Raw genomic sequence first — 20472 nt, 5'->3', positions numbered from 1 at the left:
ATGGAGGTGAGAGAGACACATTGATTGGTTGCCTCGCACACATGGAACCTGCACTAGGAATCCAACAGCTGACCCTTAGGTGGGCCGGCCGCTGTTCTAACCATTGTTCAAACCACTGGCCTGGCCTAATTTTTTATATTTTTAATGTCCATGTGTAGATAGTTATTATCTGCTTGATATGAGAAGAAAACAGTATGTAATCATTGTTTCATAAATGCAATATCTTCTCCTACCTCCCTGAAAACTTACTCAAACTTCTTCTATTTCTCATCATTGCTAGTTGAATAGGTTTGAATAACTTTTTTTCATTTGTTTTTACTTTGGTTTCTAACTTTCCAACTCAATACTTTCCTGGTCAGCCCCAACAGTTTTCTTCATATGTAAGAGCAAATCACTAAGTTTTGGGCTGGTTTATGCAAAAAATTACCACCATAAACAAGTATACTTAGAGAAAGGAAGGGAGAGGGATAGAGAGATAGAAACATCAATGAGAGAGAGAGGAGCATCATTGATCAGCTGCCTCCTGCACGCCCCCTACTGGGGATTGGGCCAGCAACCTGGGCATGTGCCCTGATCAGGGATCCAACCAGGGACCTCTGGTTCCTGGGCTGACACTCACCTGCTGAGCCACACCAGTCGAGTGCAAGAATACTTTTCTAAGGAACAGAATCAACTGTTTATTAACAGTTCAAATGCTGACTCACATCTGTCAGCCTGGTTGGCTGGTGGACTAGTTGATTCTGTTCTAAGATGACTGGGCAGAGACCTGGGCCTCCCAGATGCCAGTCCTCTGTTTGGCTGGGACCAAAGGTTCTCTAGAGATGGATCCTTCACCCTCCTCCTGGGGTGACCCCGACTGCAGGAGGGAGAGGACGCCCTGGGTCCTGACCGTGTTTCCAGTCTCCTGGCTCTCACCACCTTCCTCTGAGCTGGGTGACCCTCTTCAGCCCCTGCCAAGATCTGAGTTGCCTGGGTCCCTCACGTTCAAGGTGGCCCCATCTGCATGTGTCCTGCACAGTGAGGTGGCTTCACCCAAGCACCAGAACAGGGGGTTGCACTTCTCCCCAAGCCCCTCTTCTTCATCCCCTCCATCTGATTCCCAGCGGCCCCTCACCGATGCCGTCTCCTCCTTCTTTGCTGTGAGTTGATACCGTGCATTTGTCTGCTGCTGTGCTGTCGCTGAGGCTGGTCTAGGAGGATGGGCATGTTGGCTGGGCCATTCCCTCGCCCTGCGTCACTGGACGGCCACTCGGTTCCCATTCCCACAGCTTTATGGTACCAGCTGCCTAGTTTGCCTCACTCTACCCTGTGGCTTCCTGGGACAACCCCACCTGTATTTTCCTCCTGGAAAACTTGGGGGTCACTTTGAATGTTCCAGACTTTCCTGCAGTTCACATTCTATGGGGATTTTGGAAGAGTTGATATTGGATGACACCGTCTCCTGTTAACAACATTGAATGACATTTTATTTTGTGTGAGTGTCTTTCTCAAGGAAGTTTTGTGGTTGTCACGGACTCTAGATTAGGAATGTATGGACCTGGCCGTGAACAGGGTCTTTACCATATGGCATCGCATTAGCTATGCCTGGGGTTAAAGATGAGTTTCTCCTTCTTTCTCTCCTGATTTGTGTGTAAAACATTCGTCTTCCATCTAGACACCTAGGGAAACTTAATCTTAGCACCTTTTCATTGAGGCTTGTGGTTCTTCTGGGAAGAAGAATATATTATCTGCCAATGATAGTCATGACATTTCCCCCCTCAGACCCTGGCTCCTCTTGTTTCTGTTTGGGGCAGATCTGCTCCTAATGCCCAAATGCCAGCTTTTCCCAGGTCTGGCCCAGCTGGTTATCGCCCAGCCTGGTGCCGGGGGACGGGAAGCCTGGGTCCAGCATCAGGCTGGGCGCTGGGGCCTGTGGCCTCTCACTGACACCTCTGTGACTTGCCTTCCTGTCATCTGGGCACGGAACCAGCCCCAAACCCACATCCACTGTTGAGGTGGGTGAAGGTGGGGGCTCTGTCCAGACCAGAGGCAGGGAGGGAGGAAGCCCCCTTATCACCCAGAGGTCTCGCCCCTGGGCCTGTGGGACTTGCTAGGTCTGTAAGCCCAGCCCCTTCCCTCCTGGGTGCTCGCTCCCCTCACCACAAGGCCCCCAGCCATGTTGGATCCTGGTGGTTTCCTGTTGAGATCCCCAGTGTCCCCTGATGATTCTGGGTGCCCCCGAAGACACCAACATCTCAGCAAGGATGACAGGGACTCTGGCCCAGGAGGGAATGATGGGTTTCTAGAGACCTGAGCTCATCTAGGTGCTGCAAAGCATCCCTTGATGGTCTCCTCACTGGGCTCACGGGGCACAGAGGACCAGGCAGTGGTTCAGGTGTGGGAACCCCTCTTCCTTCTCCTCTCAAACCACTGTCTGGTCCTGTCCCATGCTTGGTGGAGAATGATTCTCAGAATGTCAAAGTGCAGAAAAGTCTGTCCCTGGCGGGTGGCCGGCCTCTGCCTGGGATTGAACTTGGGGGACAGAGCTCCTCCATTCAGAAAGCAGGGAGTGTGAGAGGGGGGTTGGCACCCAGCGCTGTGGGGGTGCAGGCGTGTGCAGGAGGTGAGGAGAGGTGAGGAGAACTAGCACTAAATTGGCACCTCTCACACCCTTTGCTGTGCATTTTGACAAAGCTTGATCATGCATAGGATGTATGAGGACAGCTGAGCAGATGCCTGAGTGCCCTGGGGCGGCTCTTACAGATGCCACAGACCCGGACCTTTAAATAAAACTTTATTCTGTCACAGTGTTGGAGGCTGGAAGTCTACAATCAAGGTGTCAGCTGGTCCCACAACCTCCAAAGGCTCCAGAGAAGCTGCCTCCTCCATCTCATGGTGTTGTTGGCAAACTCTGTCTGCAGGTTCAGTGAGTCTGTCCTTTTTGGGGGACACTGGGAGCCTCAAAAGAAGGAGTGGGGCAAGGTCACACTGGGCCTGCTGCTCTCCCCCCGCCCCTGCTCTTGGCTCAGGTGCCAGCCCCCATCGCATCCGTGCCCCTGCTCTGTGTTGTTTCAGAGCATCTGATTATTTATCATTTATTTAGTTCCTCACCCTAGGATATGCTTATGGATTTTAGGGAGAGGAAGGCAGAGAGAAGTGAGAAACATCGGTCATTTGCCTCTTGTACGTGTCCCGATCTGGGAATGAACCCTCATCCTCGGTATGTGGTCTGACTGGGAATTGAACTTGAGACACTTCAGTGCACAGGACGAAGCAAAGCATCTCATTTATTTCTTTTTCATGTGCAAACTGTCATCTTACCACTGAAATGTTTCCAGACCAATATTTTTATTAGTTTTATTTTTAGTTAATCCTCACCCAAGTAGAGGGAGAGACAGAGAGAAACATTGATGTGCGAGAGAACCCTGACCAGGGCTGGGGAACCTGCAACCAAGGAAGGTATGTGCCCTTGACAGAATCGAACCTGGTACCCTTCAGTCCACAAGCTGACGCTGTATCCACTGAACCAAACCAGCTAGGGCTCCAGCACCAATACTGAGTGTCTTCTCAGAGAGGAAACACCATGTTTCTCATCTGATAGCTGGTCTGCTGGTCACCACTGGTCCCACTGAAGGCATAAGCCGTGCCTCCTCCCATGCCCCACCCCAAAGGAGGGCGGCTTCCCCTTGGGTCTGTCTGGCAGGAGGATAAAGGGGCTCAGAGGGCCCAGGACAGAGGCAGACAGACCTGGCATGGTGAGGACGCTGCTCAAAGCCCCATCCTCTCCCTTCCCAGGCTGTGTCCCCGCCCCACATCTCCTCACTGGCTCTCCTCCCTGCCCTCTCCCCCTGCAGATGCTGTGGCTGCTGGTCCTGACTCTCCCCTGTCTGGGGGGCTCCGTACCTGTGACCTCAGGTGGGTCCTGACCCCCAAGCCTGACTCTGACCTCTAGAGGCCGCCCCTGGGATGGGTGGTGGTCCCCCTCTGAGGGTGGCTCTGGGAGGGACTCAGGGTGGGGCCATGCTGAGTTCTGGGCAGCGGTGTCTGGGTCCCTGATGGCTCCTCCTCTGCTTCCCCAGATCCTGGCCCAGGGACTGAGCTGGTGGGCATCGTGGGGGGGCATGATGCTGCCGATGGGAAGTGGCCGTGGCAGGTGGGCCTGTGGTTCTGCCATCCAATAAGTTCTGAGTGGATTCTTTGGTGTGGGGGCTCCCTCATCCATCCCCAGTGGGTGCTGACCGCTGCCCACTGCATTCATGGGTAAGTCTGACTCTGCCAGCACCCGGGGGGGTGGACAATGTCCGGAGGCATGTGATGTGTGTTGGGGGCAGATGCTGGGCTGAGTGGCTGCAAACCCCCCACCAGGATTCAGCTTCCTGGCGCTCCCCTTGCCCACCACAGAGGGAGGTCTCTGGGCCCAGAGGGGCTGGCCCACTCCCTTCCACAGCCTCTCAGAAGCCTTTGTCCTTCTGTCCCCAGGAGAAACCCAGAGACTCGGGACTTTAAGGTCCAACTAGGACAATTGAGACGCTCATACAATGACAGTGTGAAGGTGGCTAGGATCATCCGCCACCCCCAGTACAGCCTTGAGCAGGGACCAGAAGATGGGGCGGACGTGGCACTTCTCGAACTGGAGGCCCCCGTGCAACCATCTAACCTCGTCAGGTGGATCCGCCTTCCACCAGCCTCCTCCGCATTCCTCCCAGGCACACAGTGCTGGGTGACTGGCTGGGGCGACACTGCTTCTGGAGGTGAGAACCAGGATGACGTGTGGGAGTGGGAGAGGGAGGAGACTGAGGGCGATGCAGGGGGCGGGCCAGGCTTTACAGAGGAGGCTCAGCTGGGGTCTCAGCTGGGGTCCCTCCGGGGTCTCCCTTGGGTGTAGGAGGCAGACAGCTCGAGAGGAGTCTGTTAAGGAGCAGAGACCCCGAATAAGAGTGAGGCATTTCAATGGGCATCTTTTTAAAATAAATATCATCCAGGGATATTTTTTCTATTGATTTTTAGAGAGAGTGGAAGGGAGAGCGATAGGTAATATCGATGTGAGAAGTATATCTATTAGTTGTCTTTCCGGCCCGGGTTGGGGATTGAACCTGCAACCCAGGTACTTGCCCTTGACCAACAATCAAACCTGGGACCCTTCGGGTCAGTGCTCTAACCACTGAGAAACACTGGCCAGGGTGCCATGGGCATTTCTCTCCCTCACTCTGCACAAGGCCATGCCCTCCCTTCCGGGGGTCCCCGTTCTCCCTGAGTCTCGATAGTGGGATGGAGAACGAGGAGAGAGAACTTCAGTGACATGCTCCAGGATTCACTATTAAATGGACAAAGTCAAAGTTGACAGTAGAACCGCTCACTCTGCAATTCTTGGGGGAAAGCACTTACTCTGGTTTTTCCCAATAAAAATTATTTGTGGATAAAAAATATATTTCTCTGTTTCTTTTTGGAGCTTGGTGCCCACAGTGTCAGCCTAGAGATTATCAGCCCATTGGCCTCGAGTGAACCCAGACAGTTGGGGTCTTGGGTGACGCCCTGGGTCCCCCTGGGGGCACTGAGGCTCAGCATGTGGTTCTAGAACCCGTGGCCTGTGACTGTCCGCCCCCTCAGGACCACAGGCTCACTGGGCTTCTCCTCACAGAGCCGCTGCCGCCTCCCAAAACTCTGCAAGAAGTGATCGTCCCCATCGTGGCAGATGAGATCTGTCTTTGGCAATACCTCAAGATCGGCAAGGTTATCAGGGACGACATGCTGTGTGCAGGGAGCTGGGGCCGAGACTCCTGCCAGGTAAGACCCCCAGACTGTGGCCTCCGTCCGTTGCTCCTGCCTGCAGGGGCCCTGAGTACTGACCACCTGTCTCCTCTTCCCACAGGGTGACTCTGGGGGCCCCTTGGTCTGTAAATGGAGGGGTACCTGGGTCCAGGTAGGCGTGGTGAGCTGGGGGGAGGGCTGCGGTCTTCCCAACTTTCCTGGAGTCTATGCCCGAGTGACATCCTTCTTGCCTTGGATCCACCATCATATTAGTTCCTCTCCTTGAGCCCGGGGCCGGGCAAGGAAGCTGCCCATGAGATGAAGATAGGCCCTCCAGGGTGTCTGGGGGACCCTCCCTGCTCCCTCCCAGTGCCAGCTCTTCATTGCACCTAGTGCTCCTCCAACCCCCCTGCCCCCACCTGCTCTGAGGTCCTCCTGCCTCAGCACCTCCATCTGCCTCTCTCCCCTGACAGGCAAAAGGGAGAGGCGGGATGTGCTCTGAAGTCTGGCTGGCACTGCTCCTGCCTCCTCCCCACCCCCTGTAGCTCATTAAACTGCATTAAAAACTGCTCTGGACTCAGTGTATTTACCTGTGGGCGTGGCCAAGGCGGCCAGTGGGTGGTCCATGCTGCTGGGGGAGCCCAGGCTCTGGGAGGGGGACCAGGTGGGATGGGCAGCTATGGCTGCAGCTGGAAGAGGTTGACCTGGCGGCTCTCCTGGCTGGGGTGGAGGTGAGTCTGCTTCCCGGGGCTGGAGGCCACAGCCCGGAGGGCTGCCCCAGAGGGTGCAGACCGTCCCTGTTCCTCCTTCAGTGGCAGTCAGTGTGTCATGGAGGCTTTAATGATTTGGACGTGGCCGCATGCAAACAGGAGGTGCTGTGTTTCCATGGTCACCGCTGCTCCCTCTGACCCCGCGGCGCCGAATCCCCATTTTCTAATGTGATCAACTCCTGGGACCAAATGAAGTGCAGCCTCATTTCCACCAGATCCTCAGTCTCCCATTCTGAGCTTCTCCCGAGCAGGGCGGACCTGCAGGGGCCTGGGACCAGCCAGTCCCCCTCTTCCCGGCCCCACCTTCCGGCTCCCCCATCTCCCTGGGCCTGGTTGGCTGGAGGCAGCAGAGAGGAGGATGGAGAGGGACCCCCATTCCCCCAAGGCCGCTCTCCTGGCCCTGGCACACCTGCTGGAGAGGCACCGAGGTGCACAGTCCCCTCAGGCCCAGCAGAACCCCTCCTTTCTCCCCGGGGGTGGAGGGGCTCCCAGTGGACAGAGGAGCTTCAGTTTCAAATCCAGGGAGTGAGAAGGGGCTGTGGAGCCGCTCCTGCCCCAGGCAGTGAGGTGCACTTCCTGCTGGAGTAGGATTTGGGGGGCATGGCTGGTGCCCGACTGGGGTGGGTCCTGCACCTGCAGATTGGGGCCAGGACCCAGGAGGGCCTGTGGAGCCTGAGGCTGCCTGTGTTGTGGGTGAGGGGGCTCCATACCCTGCAGCGACAGGCTACTCCCCAGTCTGATTCTACAATGGGGTGGCGGCCTTCCAGACCTTGCAGTGCCTGGACCCCTCCCCCGAGGCCAGGGTGAAAAGCCCTCCTCTATCACTGTGACCCGGTCCTTCAGTCCTTCCGGGATGCCTGGACTCCGAGTTAGGGAGAGTGGAAGCTCCAGGGGAGGGGGGGGTGGCGGATCAGGAGCTGAGTCCCCCATGTGCCCTGTAATCTGGGTTCCTGGGAACCAGGAGCTCTCCAGAAAAGCCTTTTCCTGGGAAAAGAAGGCCTGAGACTCTGCTGGAAGGCACCACCATTTAGATGGACCCCTTGGGGATCTGCTCCGCACAGGGAGGGAGGACAGGGTGACACAGCACAGCCTGGCCCTGTGCTCTCGCCCTCGGGTTCCAGGTACAGGTTCTGCCTAAGTGACTGCCTGTCCACGGGGCCGAGTGGGTGGGCGGCTGCCAGGTGGTCCACACACATCCAGGTCCCCTGTGCCCCCCAGGAGGGTGTGGGCTGCCTGCCTTCCCATTGGGCTCTGGGCACTCTGAGTCTTTGTAGGGCTTTCCTCCCTGGGTGAGGGTGTAGTCAGACCTTTAGTGTTCCTAGGGGTAAAATTGAGGGTCTGAGTGACTCAGAGGCCAGTGCTCCCAGGGGAGGGAGAAGGACCTAGAACTTGGAGTTGGAGGGAAGGTTGGAGTGAGACACGCCTGGGCCTGGGGCTGAGCCTGCAGGCATGGACATGGGGTGGACCCGCAGGGCTCTCTTTCGGGAGGATGGGCTTAGGGCCGCTGCTACCCCCACCACCACCACCACCACCATTTGCCTGGAATCACAGCCTGAGCACCTCCCATCCTGGGCTCAGCAGGAATCAAGGTGGGTGGACCCAGATGCCTGGGCTGGAGATGGACAGGAGGGCATGTTGCCTCTGGTCTCTGAAATCTTTTCTAACTGAGCCTGGGCCTTCAGAGGTCGGTGACACTGAAGCAGCAGGGCTTTGTCCCCCAATAGAGACCCTGCAGGCCAGGTCGGTGCCCATGGGGACCCTAGGGAGAGCCCACACAGGGGTCCTCAAACTACGGCCCACAGGCCACATGCAAATACAAATATTATATTTGTTCCCGTTTTGTTTTTTTACTTCAAAATAAGATATGTGCAGTGTGCATAGGAATTTGTTCATAGGTTTTTTTTTAAACTATAGTCCGGCCCTCCAGCGGTCTGAGGGACAGTGAACTGGCCCCCTGTTTAAAAAGTTTGAGGACCCCTGGCCCACACTCATTGGCTTCTTCTTGTCTGAAGTGACAAGAGACACCTTCAGGGCTTGGAATGGGACTCCATGCAGGGCCATGCCCTTCCAGGTGGACATCACACCTCAGTCACCCCCAGGCTCTCCCCCTGTGTGGTGTCCTGGGGTCACAGTGACAGCCCCCGACTGGGGAGCGTGGGCTTAAAACAACACAAATGCACTTTCTTACCGGCTGGAGGCTAGTGGCCCGAAATCAAGTTGTTCTGGGGCCACAGCTACTCCCAGGCTCCTGCCTCCTGCAGCTGCTGGTGGTGCTGGGACCCTTGGTTGCGGAGGAACACCTGGACCTCCACCCCGTCCTCCCCACCCCTCTGTGCTCTCCGCATCCTCACCTCTTCCCACAAGGAACCATCATTGGATTAAGGGCCTCCCCCCTCCACTCTGACCCCATCTGAACTAGTTGCATCTGCACTTATTTCTAAAGCAGGGCAGGTTCTGAGGGACCGCACTGGTCCACACTGACTCCCTCACTGGTGAGGTTACAGGCCACCAGGCTGTGTGCTCCTGAGAGGGGGAGCGCAACCCTGAGGAGGCAGGGGCCTGGCCACAGGAAATCTTTAGGATTCCCACGGCCCAGCACCCAGGGCCCCCATCAAAACAACAGGCCAGTGAGGGCCTCTGCCCCTCTCAGGGAAGCAGCGTGCTCCCCACCTCACAGTGCCCTCCAGCCCGGGACGCTGGCCCCACAACAGGCTGCCGGCTCTGAGTGGTCCCAGCGCTGGACAGGGCTCTGCTGCAGGTCCAGCTGCACTGGCGACACAGGACGCAGCAGACACGATCGTGATAAAAGTATTGGTGATGGGCAAGACCCCCGGGGGGGCAGGACAACACAGGCCATGCAGCCTGCACTGAGGACTGTTCCTGAGATGTGAGTGACAGCTGGTGTCTGGGTACATTGAGCTCCTTGTGTCTGGAGGCCAGGGAGCAAGACGTGCCACCATCTTGGTAGGACATTGACACTCTGCACCAGGCAGAGGCAGGGCTGCTGTGTCACAATGGGGGGCAGGGAAACTGAGGGCTCTTGGGTGTCCCTTGCTACCCCCTCATCAATGTGATGGCAGCTGGACACGTGCAGCCACCCCGCCTGAGAAGTCCCTGTGACCAGAGCTCAGCCTCTCAGGGATGGGGGTCTGGGTTGTGCTACCAGGTAAGTCCCAGAGTCCCGTTAGTAGCAAAGGGTGGGATCCAGGTGGACAGTGGAGGGGCCCTGTCGGCCTCAGTTGTACCCTGAGCTTCTGCTTCCCAGTTTCCTGGGCAGGGACTCCTCTGTGATCCTGCGGCCGCCTCCTCAGCACACGAGGCAGAAGGTGGGGGACGCTGCCGGACACAGAGGCGGGCCAGGTCCCCTTTCAGGGCAGGACTTGATGGGAGGCCTGGCAGTTCCTCTGGCTTCCGTGCCCCGGCAGGTCCCTCTTGGCTAGCGCAGGGAGAGGCAGGGGGTGGGCACCGTGTCCCAGTGGGGCCGTGGCCTGGGTCTCCCTGTGGGCTGGTCAAGGTGTCATCAGCCAGCACTTTGCTCAAGGCTCGCCCTCTGTCCATCTCTGCTCTGTCCACCTGCCTCCCAGGTGCCTCTCCCTGACTTGTACCCACATGAAAGCCCATCTCGGGGCAGCTTCTGGAGAGCACCCTGCAGAGGGCAGGGTGCATGGCCTCAGCTGGTGGCAGTGAGGGTGGCCACAGGCCACGTGCCAGGCAGATGGCATGCTCTAGTCAGATGGTGGCCAGCTCCATGCTGTCTCACAGGGTCCAGTGGAATCAGGGGCTGCCCTGTGGCTCAAGGTCCAGCAGCAGCTCTGGGGCTCTGTCTCCCTGAGCCCGTCTGCTTGAGCGCAGAGCTCTGGCGCTTCTTCCAGCAAAACTGAACCCTCTTGGCAGCTCTCCTTGCTCAGGCCGCCGGCTGGCTGTGCTTTGTGGCTGAGATCCGTGCTGCCAGAGATGGCTGCTGCCCAGTGACAGCGGTGGCAGGTCCGGGGGAGGCAGTGCCAGGGCGCAGAAGCAGCTCCTCGCTGCCTGCTGACTGACCCCCGACTTGGTGGGCATGGGAGAAAAGCAGCTCTCTCTGCCCATGGCCCAGCCAGGGGCCCCCGCCTGCCCTTCCTGTGCCAGGGGATGAAGGGGTGCAGAGAGGGTCCCAAGGAGGGTCCCCCCAGGTGAGGATGCCGCTGCTCAGACCCCGGCTCCTCCATCCCCACACGGGGACCCCGGCCCCTGGTGGTCTCATCCAGGTCCCTGCCATCCCCGCAGATGCTGGGGCTGCTGATCCTGACCCTCCCAGGCTTGGGGTGCTCCGTGCCCTCGTTCCCAGGTGAGTCCTGACTCCCTGTCCCCATCTTCTGCTCAGGCTGCCCAGGCCCCTCAGCATCAACTCAGGTGGGCCTCCTTGGTTCATCCTGGGAGAGACAGAGAGCGAGGGGCCCTGCTGGGTCTCTGATAGCGTCCCCTGTGTTCCCAGGGCCCGGCTCATTGACTCAGCAGGGTGGCCCCGTGGGGGCACACAATGCCCCCACTGGGTGATGACCTTGGCAGGTCAGCGTCCGAAGGTACAATAAGGAGCTGGAGCTGTGGCAGCACCTCTGTGGGGGGTCCCTCATCCACCACCAGTGGGTTCTGTCCGCAGCCCACTGCACCCAGCGGTGAGCCACACAGCCCGAGGCCCCCTGGCAGGGGTGGGGGTGGGAAACTCACAGAGGGCTGATGGGAGGGGGACTGTGGGCAGTGCCCGGGGTCTCAGGGGAAGACACAGTTAGTGCAGCCCCAGCCCTGCTGCTGTGCCCAGACTGGCCCTGACCTGGAGGCTCCTCTGAGAGGCGCCTGGTCCCTCTCCCCAGGGAGGACTGGGGAGCCTATGGCCTCAGGGTTCAAGTTGGGCAGCTGAGACTCTATGACCATGACACACTGACAAATGTGACTAAGATCGTCTGCCACCCCAAGTTCAACCAGAGCCTGTCTGCAGAGGGGGGCGCGGACGTGGCCCTGCTGAAACTGGAGGCCCCTGTGACACTCTCTGAGCGCATCGACCTGGTCCCCCTCCCACCTGCCTCGCTGAGGGTCCCTGAGAGGAAGATGTGCTGGGTGACTGGCTGGGGTTACAGCAGCCTCGGAGGTAAGGCTCAGGGACCCTGCTGGGGGTGTGGACACAGGGCAGCCCCCTGGGGGTGTGGACACAGAGCAGCCTGCTGGGTGAGTGGCTGTGGCTTTGCTGACAACACTTTATTCTCTGCAATTTGGGGAAATCCTCCACCTTTTTCTTGTGGCAACATGTGCATAACATTATACATGACATTGGTCAGTGCGCGGTTCAGTGGCGTTCAGCACGTTCACCATGTTGTGTAGCCTCAGCACCACCATCTCCAGAACTTCTCCTCCTCACACACGAAGCCTGGTCTCCAGGACACGGTCACTGCCCCTCCCCAGGCTCTGCCAACCACGGAGCTCCTTTCCTCTTCTGTGCATTTACCTGTTCTGGACGTTTCATGTAAATGTGAATCATGCAACGTGTGGCTTCCGCGTGTTAGCCTTCTTTCACGTAGCATGACGTTGCCAAGGCCCAGCTGTGCTGTAACCTGTGTCAGAACCGCATTGCTTTTTTTTTTTTTTTTTTTTATAATTTTTATTTCTTAAAGTATTACAAAGAGTATTACATATGTCTCCTTTTTTCCCCCCTTGACATTCCCCCCGCCCCTACCCCCCAGCCCCCCCGCCCTGTGTCTTGTGTCCATTGGTTAATCTTATATGCATGCATAGAAGTCCTTCAGTTGGTCTCTTAATCCCCCCCCCAACCCTCCCCAGGCTTCCCACTGTAGTTTAACATTCTGCAGAACCGCATTGCTTTTTGTGGCCGAGTCACCTCCCACTGGGTGGAGGGAGCATTTTGTCGGCCTTCCCGAATGACAGACCGTCTCCACCTTTTGGCTGTTGTGAATCAGGCTGCTGTGACCTGTGTGTTCAAGCACAGCCAGGGAACCTGTTCTCAAGTCGTTAAGACATTTTCAATGACAGTTTCTATTCAATATTATTTTGTATTAGCTTGAGGCATACAGCATGGTGGTTAGACAGTCATATACTTTACAAAGTGTCTCCCCCGCCCTGATATTTCCATTCCTACCCAGCACCATCCACAGCTATGACAATATTATTGACTATATTCCCTAATCTGTACTTCACATTCCCTGTGACTGTTTTGTAGCGACCAATTTGTATTTTTTAATCCATCCCGGTAGTTGAGTTGCATGAGGTAGTTTCTCAATGAGTCACTGGGTTGGGGCGAGTGGTGTTCATCAGGTTGAAACAGATTCAAACTCAGCTCCAGCGCTGGGTGTGACATCACTCAACAAAATTCTCAGGGCACACCAAGGCCAGCCACCACCACCCAGCACCAGGGGTCTTCAAATCTGTGCAGTGGGGCAGGGTCTCTGGGTGTCATCAGGGTGAGGCCAGTAGAGTTCCTCAGGATCACACAGATTAGGATTGGCAGTGAGGAGGGTGGGCTCTGCACAGTGGAGCTAGTCGGGTGCCTGGGGAAATGGCCCTCACCTCAGAGACACACAACTCAGTCTCTCCCTGTGTGTCTCCAACAGCCCTGGAGTCTGCTCAGACCTCCTCCAGACCTTCTGAGAAAGACTCTGTGGGCCAGGCTGGTTGCAGCTGGCAGACTCCCCTGCAGGGCATGAGCTTGGTCGGCTGAGCCAACTGGCAGCCTGGAGGAGGTGGGGGCAGGTGCATTCCCCCAGGCTGATGCCCTATGGAGGGGATGTTCAACTCAGGAAAGATGGCATCTGTGGGCATGTGGGAGAGGACTCAGCCCAGGATAATGGAGGCTGCCCCTCCAGCCCTCTCCCTAAAGCCATACAACCAATCTCTCCCTGTGTGACTCCTGTCAACTCTGGGACACTGTCGGTCCACTGGAGCCCAGTCAGGTTGAGTACCTGCCATAGAGATGTTTGTGCACTGGCCTTTTAAAAGGGCGTCTGGGTGCCTGGCAGTTTCCTGTCTCACTCTGGCAAGTGCAGTCCCCACGGATGTTCACAGCCAGAAGTTGTGTGGCTCCTCTTCCAGGCTCTGGTGTTCCAGGCTGGGACCTCAGGATGGGGTGGAGACCCCTCCCTACTCAGAGGGGACCTTTGCAGCTGAGGTGTCCCTCCTAACTCTCAATGCAGCCCTTTCTGTGTCTCTACCCTCCCCGTCTCCATGTGGCTTCTTCCATGTGTCCTTAATGCTGAGACCTCTTTTCAGCCAGTCTTCAGTTGGTTATTCAGGTTGAGTGTCTATAATTTAGTTGTGATTCAGATTTGGTCCTGGGAGGAGGTGACGGTATCTTCCACCTACTCTGTTACCATCTTGGATCCCTGTTTTCCGTTCTTTGGGGTACAGACTAGGAGTGGGAGTACTGGGCCATGTGCTAATTCTACATTTGGTTACTAGAGGGGGGATTTCCTGTTGAGCCTAAATGTGTGCAGAGCTGCGGTTTCATGATCAGATTCATGGACACTGAGGACACAGGTGTTTGCTCTGCCAGATGGACAGACCCTCCTGAGGCTTCTGCCTGGGTCCTCCCCTCACCCCGTGGGGGTGTGTGGACCCTGATTGTCCTCCTGAGGATGAGTCAGTCCTGGAGGGAGAGGCAGGGCCTGTCGTGATCTCACAGTGCCCAGGTCCCTAAATCAGAATGAAACCCACCCATCAGCGCAGGAGTGTCTCCTTCCTGCTGTGATGCATTTCTCTTGGGTGAGCCCTGAGCCCTTCCTTTTCAAGGAGAACAATCCTGGGATAACACTCTCCTCAGTGCCCGTCCTCAGGCCTGTGGAGCCCAGACTGTGGCTGATGTAGTGCTGCGTCCTAGAACTGAATGGGGTTAGTGGATGCTGGGAGCTCAGTCCCAGGCCAGGTGTAGCTGCTCTAGACCCAAGAGTCAGGGCTCAGAAGGACTGGAAACAGTACCTTGTTGTTGGGAAGGAGCAGAAGCCTGGACCAGCCCTGGTTCTCAGCCAGCCCCCGCCACAGCTCCGCGGCTCTGGCCCTACCAGCTGCAGGAGGTGATGGTTCCCATTGTGGGGAACGAGGTCTGTAACCAGCGCTACCGGAACTCTTCCACCAACACTGGCCAGATCATCAAGGATGACATGCTGTGCCCTAGGAGTGAGGGCCAGGACTCCTGCCAGGTGAGACCCCACCTGCCCCGTCCTCTGTCCTCTGTCCCCTCCTGGCCCAGGGAATCTGGACTCAGAAGCTCCATGCAGTGGCCCATGTGGCGATGTTCACTGAGTCCTGCCTCTCCCCACAGGGTGACTCCGGGGGCCCCCTGGTGTGCAGCTGGGAAGGCACCTGGGTCCAGGTAGGGATCGTGAGCTGGGGATACAGCTGTGGTCTTCGCGACTTCCCTGGGGTGTATGCCCGGGTGATGAGCTACATTTCTTGGATCCGGAAGTATGTCCCTCCGCCCCCTGGATCCTAGATGAGGCCAGGCAGGGGTCCCATGATGGGGAGACCCTCAATCTTCCTTGTTGACACCCCTGTTCTTTCCCAATTCCAGCCTCATCCTCCCACCTCCTCACACTTCATCTCACCCTCCACAGTGTCAAGAGCCTCCTGCCCTCGGGGTCCCCCTCCTGTCCTGACTTTAGGGTGGCAGACACAGGAGATGCTCCTCAGGCTGGTGTCTCTCACAGTAGGGGGGCCATGACAAGGGGTCTGGGCCCATGGCCTCCTGCTCACCCTCTGATTCCTATTAAACTTGGAAAAGCCAGCTCCAAGCTGTGGCTGAGATGGTGGCATGGACTCATCATGGCGGTGACTGAGGGCACAGTGGGGGTCTCCCTGAGAGTCTCCGGGTCCCAGGTCTCCGGGTTCGGGTGTGAGGAGGTTTCCAGGGCTCAGTTCCTGTGATGGCATTTCTGGGAGCTCATGCAGGTTATGCTTGTCCCAGTGTCCCACCCTCCACCCCTCCACTTCCTCTTCCTTCTTCCTCCCCGACCTCCTTCCCCTGCTTCTTATTTTCCTTTTCTCCTCTTCTATGTTCTTCTCTCTCTCTTGTTTCATACTTGTTTCTGCTTAGTTCTCTTCCCTCTTCCCCTCTCTCCCTCCCTTAATTATTCTTGATCACGTGTGCCCAGCACGGACAAGGTCTCGAGGGCAAGGAGTTCACTGAGTAGGTTGTTGGGCTCCTGAAACCCACAGGGAGGTGAGGACAGACATAACCACAGCACCGCAGTGAGTGTGGGACACGGTGTGGAGGTGAGTGCTGAACACAGAGCTGTGGGGGAAACAGGGCGTGCTCCAGCCTGGACCTGCCGGGAGGGTTTGACGGGGCTGAGCTGCCAGGCCCAGCTCATGAAGCACCAGCGACGGTGGGCATTAGGGGGAGGGGCTCCAGGCAGAGGGACTGAGATGGTGGGGACAGAGGTGGTGGGTACAGAGGTTGTGGGGACAGAGGATGTGGGGACAGAGGTTGTGGGAACAGAGGTGGTGGGGACAGAGGCGTGAGCTTGGAAGGGATTTGGAGGGTGGAGGACCATTCACAAAGTGAGCTTGAATGTTGGCTTGTTTGGTTTTCAACATCAGCATCTCAGTAACAGAGGAATCATGAAAAACCCCATAAAACATGAAAGTGCTTCTTGTTAGATGGTTTGAGAGCCTCCAACTTCAGAGGCTTATTAGAGAGTGAGAACCCCTTGTTAGGAACGTAAAAAACTGTCTGGAAAAACGAAAACGTAGTATTTGTACATAAATATCTGAGAATTTTCTAGAATCAAAGAAAAACTGTGAACCTTCAGTGGAAAGTGCCCTGTGAAATTCAGCAGAATAAACACAAATAAATTTTACACCTAAACCCATTTTAGTGAAACTGCACAATGTCCACATGAAAAGCCCACAGAGACAAGTGAGAGTTTAGCCTAAAGGAAATGACGTCAGACGCAGGGGATTGCTGATCAGCAACAGGAGGAGGAAGGAGACTCTGGAGCAATTCCTTGGAAGTGGTGAGGAAACATCACCATCAACATAAAATTTTATTCCCAGATAAACTGTCACACAATGTTGAGGAAAAAAGAGTGACATTACAAAACAGAAGACACACAGTGTCTTATCACCTGCAGGCACTCATTAACAGAACTATTTAAGGATTTATTTCAGGAAGAAGAAATACTAATTCGGAGGAATCGTGTGGGACACAGAAAACAAAGCATTAATGGGAAAACACACTGCATGCCATTCTCCAGACACCCCTGAGTGGCCATAGCCTTGACTGGCCTCCTTCATAATCAGAGGAAAACTGAGGGAAAAAAAGGACATGCAGTGTCACACTCATCAGGTTGGAGAAAATGAAAAAGTGCAATAAAACCACATGTTTGCAAAGATGTTGAGAAATGAGCAACTCATATGTGGAATCTAAAAAAAAACAAACAAAAAATGAACAAAGAAAACAGAAACAGACTCATAGATACAGAGAACAAGTGGGTGGTGGCCCAAGGGGAGGGGGTTGTAGGGTGGGAGTAAAATTAATAAGGAAAAAAACAAAGCTGTCATGATCTCTATATTTATGACATGGTGTGTATCTGCAAATAGTTTTAAAAAGAAGAGGGGGCTCTGGCTGGTTTGGCTCAGTGGTTGAGGTGTCAGACCGCAGAGCGAAAGGCCTGTGTTTGATTCCCAGTCAAGGGCATGTGCTTGGGTTGCAGTTTTGATCCCCAGCCCAGCATTGGGGTGCCTGCAGGAGGCAAACAATTGATATGCCTCTCACATTGATGCTTTGCTCTCTCCTCTCTCCCCTTCCCTTCCACTCTCTCCAAAAATCAATGGAAAAATACCATGGAGTGAGGATTAACAAAAAAATAAGAAGAGGGGATGCTGAGATAGAGGGCACATGGGCATTCAGGCCAGCAGCTTTGTGTGGGAGGGAGGGGCGGGGGGGGGCAGTGCCCTGCACTTCTGCTCTGAGCAGGAGTCCTTCTGGCCTCAGGCCGCCATTGGGGGTCCCAGGGTGCGGGGTCTGAGTGACAGGAATGGATGCACAGAGTGAGGGTGGGGCTGGGTGGGCATCAGAGTCAGGATCAAAGCCGGGGCTGTGATGAGGATGCCTGAGCCCTGATAGGGGAAGGCAGAAGCCCAGCCTTCCCAGGTGGGCAAAGGGCACAGCTTCTGTTACCTAACAGCCCCTTTTGCAACACTGCAGTGGAGGCTGGACCAGCAAGGGAGGGGTGGGGATGCTATGGGGGCAGCAATGTGCCAGCGTCCACGGGTCCTCAGGTGTCACAATGGAGGTGTTGGACCCGGGGCAGGGATGGCTCCTGGAGGCCCTCATTCATGGCACTGGCTGTCCCATTCAGGCCCCACCAACCACGGGACACCTGTGACCACACTGACAATGACACTGACCTCACTCACTCTGCCCGACGGCTCAGAGGGACACAGGCCTCAGCGCAGCTTTGTGTCCACAGGACAGCCTTGCTCCTCACCGAGGGCAGCGCCTGTGACCGGCTTCCAGGCAGCACCCAGCTCTGCAGTGCCCGCCGGGGCTCTGAGGATGGCCCCCGAGTTCTGTGTGCTGCTCCCTGGAGCCTCTGCTGGTGGCTGTCCTCCCACAGCCAGGCCCTCTGTCCTAGACCCGGGTGCTAGCCTGTGACACTCAGGCTGTTGGGGCTCCACCTCCACCATCTCCTCCTGCCTCCTGCTTGCTCTCCACTCTCCACGCTCCCTCCCCCGGGAGAACCAGGCCCCCTGGTCCCCACCGTGTTCTAATGGGTGGGCATCTTGACTGGCATCACCTGGGCTCCCTAGGCTTTGCCTGCTGGGCTCCTACTGCACAGGCCCCACAGCTGGAGGTGCAGCCGCCTCCCTGTGGTTTCCCATGGAGCAGCGTCCAGCAGAGCGAAGAGGCCTGGGTTTGATTCCCAGTCAAGGGCATGTGTTTGGGGCCAGGCAGCAGTGTCCAGCTCCAAGGCCCCTCCCAGAGTGGCCTCCTCAGGTCACACCTGGCTCTAGCTGCTGTGGGCTGGGTTCCCAGAAGCCCACAGTCAGAGGCTCGGCAGCCTCCAGACAAGAATCAGGGGTCAGGAGGTGGAGGCCCCTGGGTCAGGGAGGGCCCGGCCTGCGTAACTTTCTGTCATCCATCTCCAGGTGGGGACAGCGGGAGGGGCATGGCCTTGGTGAGCTGGCCCCCAGCTGTCCCAGCAGCAGGGCTGGCCCCTCCTTCCTGAAGGGACCCGAGGGAGGCTTGTCAACATCGGCCAGGATGCGGCTCTAAGGAAGTCATCGCTGAGGGCACATTGCATCCACGCTTCCAGGAAAGCGCGTCAGCTCCTGCCTTGTTTCTGTCCCTCAGGTGGCCAAGCCCGGTTCCCACGGGGAAGGGATATGGTGAGGGGCACAGACTGAGGCAGCCCGCAACGTGTCTCCCATGTGCCAGAGAAGAAAGGAGGAGTTGGGGTTCCAGGAATGAGGGAGCAACAAGGGCACACCTGGAGGAGGGGCGCCAAGGAGAGGAGAGGTCATGGAGGGGTCAGGGTCTCAGTGACCGTGCTGTGCAGCCAGCTGGTGCAGGGGGATCTCAGAAGAATGGATGCCCAGGTCACTGCACTAGCAGTTGCACCCAACTGTCCTAGCAGGGGCAGTAGCTCCACCACCTCCAACCCCAGCGCCCACCCCGCCCCTGGAGGACAGAGGGAGAGGAAGAAGGGGTACCAAGCATAAGCCAGCCTTTGTGGCTTCCCCCCACTAGAGGGCGAGGGTGAGCCCCCAGGGAAGCCAGGAAGATAGTCCGGGTCCCTCCTGCAGATTCCTCAGCATCTCCCAGCACCTGTCACTGTCAGGTGCCCAACATACCATAGGCCGCCTGCAGGTGCAGCTCGGGGCCTACACCCCGGTGTCCACAGAGGGGTCCCCTGGCTCAGCGCTGAGCCCAGCCCAGCAGCTGCACTTTTGTTCCCCAGCTCCCCTCTACCCATTTCCCCAGAGCTCCAGACATCCTGGGAGCCCTTTGATAGCAGAGCCGAGTCTCAGGTTCATCCCTGAACCCCAGGAGCATGGGGCAGAGGCTGGGCGCAGAGTGGGAACTCAGTTTTCACCCCCAAATGTGAACAAAACACTGCCTAAGAGAGGGCACCCGGCTGACAGGAAGCAGCCATCAGGGGAGGGCAGAGGACAAAGGCTGGGCTCCTGCAGCATCCTTCGCCTAGAGCCCCAACCAGAGGGCGGTAGAGAGCAGAGGCTGGACTCATGCAGAGTCCTGGCCCAGACCTCCCACCAGGGGGCGGCAGAGGGCAGAGGCTGGACTCCTGTAGCGCCCTTGGCCCAGAGCCCCCAACAGGGGGCAGCAGAGAGCAGAGGCTGGGCTCCTGCAGCATCCTTGGCCCAGAGCTCCCACCAGGGGGCGGCAGAGAGCAGAGGCTGGGCTCCTGCAGGGTCCCCACCCAAAGCACCCTAACCCTCCCCCAGTTCCCACTCCATGTTTCCTCCTTAAATTTGTCAGTTATAAAAAGTCATAGGGATGTACAGTATAGCATAGGAAATATAACAATGTTGTAATAACTATGTATAGTGTCAGATGGGTACCAAACTTATGGGGGCGAGGTGGATGATCCCTTAAGTTATAGGTTATATGAATGTCTAATAACTATGCTGAAGACCTGAGACTAATATAATGTTGTATGTCTGCTGTGATTGAAGTATTTTAAATTATTATTTAAAAATAATAAATTTGATCAGATATTTAATAAAATCTGGAATTTCAAAAAATTCTATTACTGTTAGAAATGAAATAAACAGAAAAAGTATGGAAAATAGAAACAATGCGCTATTGTGTGGTCCAGGTAGAGGCTGGGGCTGCCGGCTCCTCCATCCCAGGCAGGCTCTGTGTCTGGCCCAGGAGACTGAAGAGAAACAGCCTCCGCTCCAGGGACAAAACCCCCACCCACTCAGGCTCCAGCCTCCCGGCCCAGGTGTCCCTCATCAGAGACTGGCTGCT

General features: G+C 56.6%; 2 protein-coding genes across 2 annotated transcripts; both read left to right on the top strand.

The window, feature by feature from the left end:
* LOC139009516 (mastin-like) lies at positions 1 to 6187 on the top strand. Its single transcript, XM_070413786.1, has 6 exons — positions 1 to 6; positions 3834 to 3894; positions 4071 to 4239; positions 4459 to 4730; positions 5618 to 5763; positions 5849 to 6187. Exons 1-6 carry the CDS (start codon positions 1 to 3, stop codon positions 6011 to 6013), a joined length of 819 nt encoding a protein of 272 aa, XP_070269887.1. The 3' UTR covers positions 6014 to 6187.
* Positions 6188 to 7097: 910 nt separating this feature from the next.
* LOC139009515 (mastin-like) lies at positions 7098 to 14967 on the top strand. Its single transcript, XM_070413785.1, has 6 exons — positions 7098 to 7190; positions 10761 to 10821; positions 11038 to 11149; positions 11345 to 11619; positions 14517 to 14674; positions 14797 to 14967. The coding sequence occupies exons 1-6, from the start codon at positions 7098 to 7100 to the stop codon at positions 14965 to 14967; spliced, it is 870 nt and encodes a 289-aa protein (XP_070269886.1).
* The last annotated feature ends 5505 nt before the right edge of the window (positions 14968 to 20472 follow it).

The sequence above is a fragment of the Myotis yumanensis genome, unplaced genomic scaffold (genome assembly GCF_028538775.1).
Source record: "Myotis yumanensis isolate MYYU_CA2020_CCGP unplaced genomic scaffold, mMyoYum1.0.hap1 SCAF_4, whole genome shotgun sequence".
In the NCBI taxonomy this organism is placed as follows: Eukaryota; Metazoa; Chordata; class Mammalia; order Chiroptera; family Vespertilionidae; genus Myotis; species Myotis yumanensis.
Note: the sequence above shows the minus strand (reverse complement) of the source record. Positions and strands in the feature narration are given on the sequence as shown.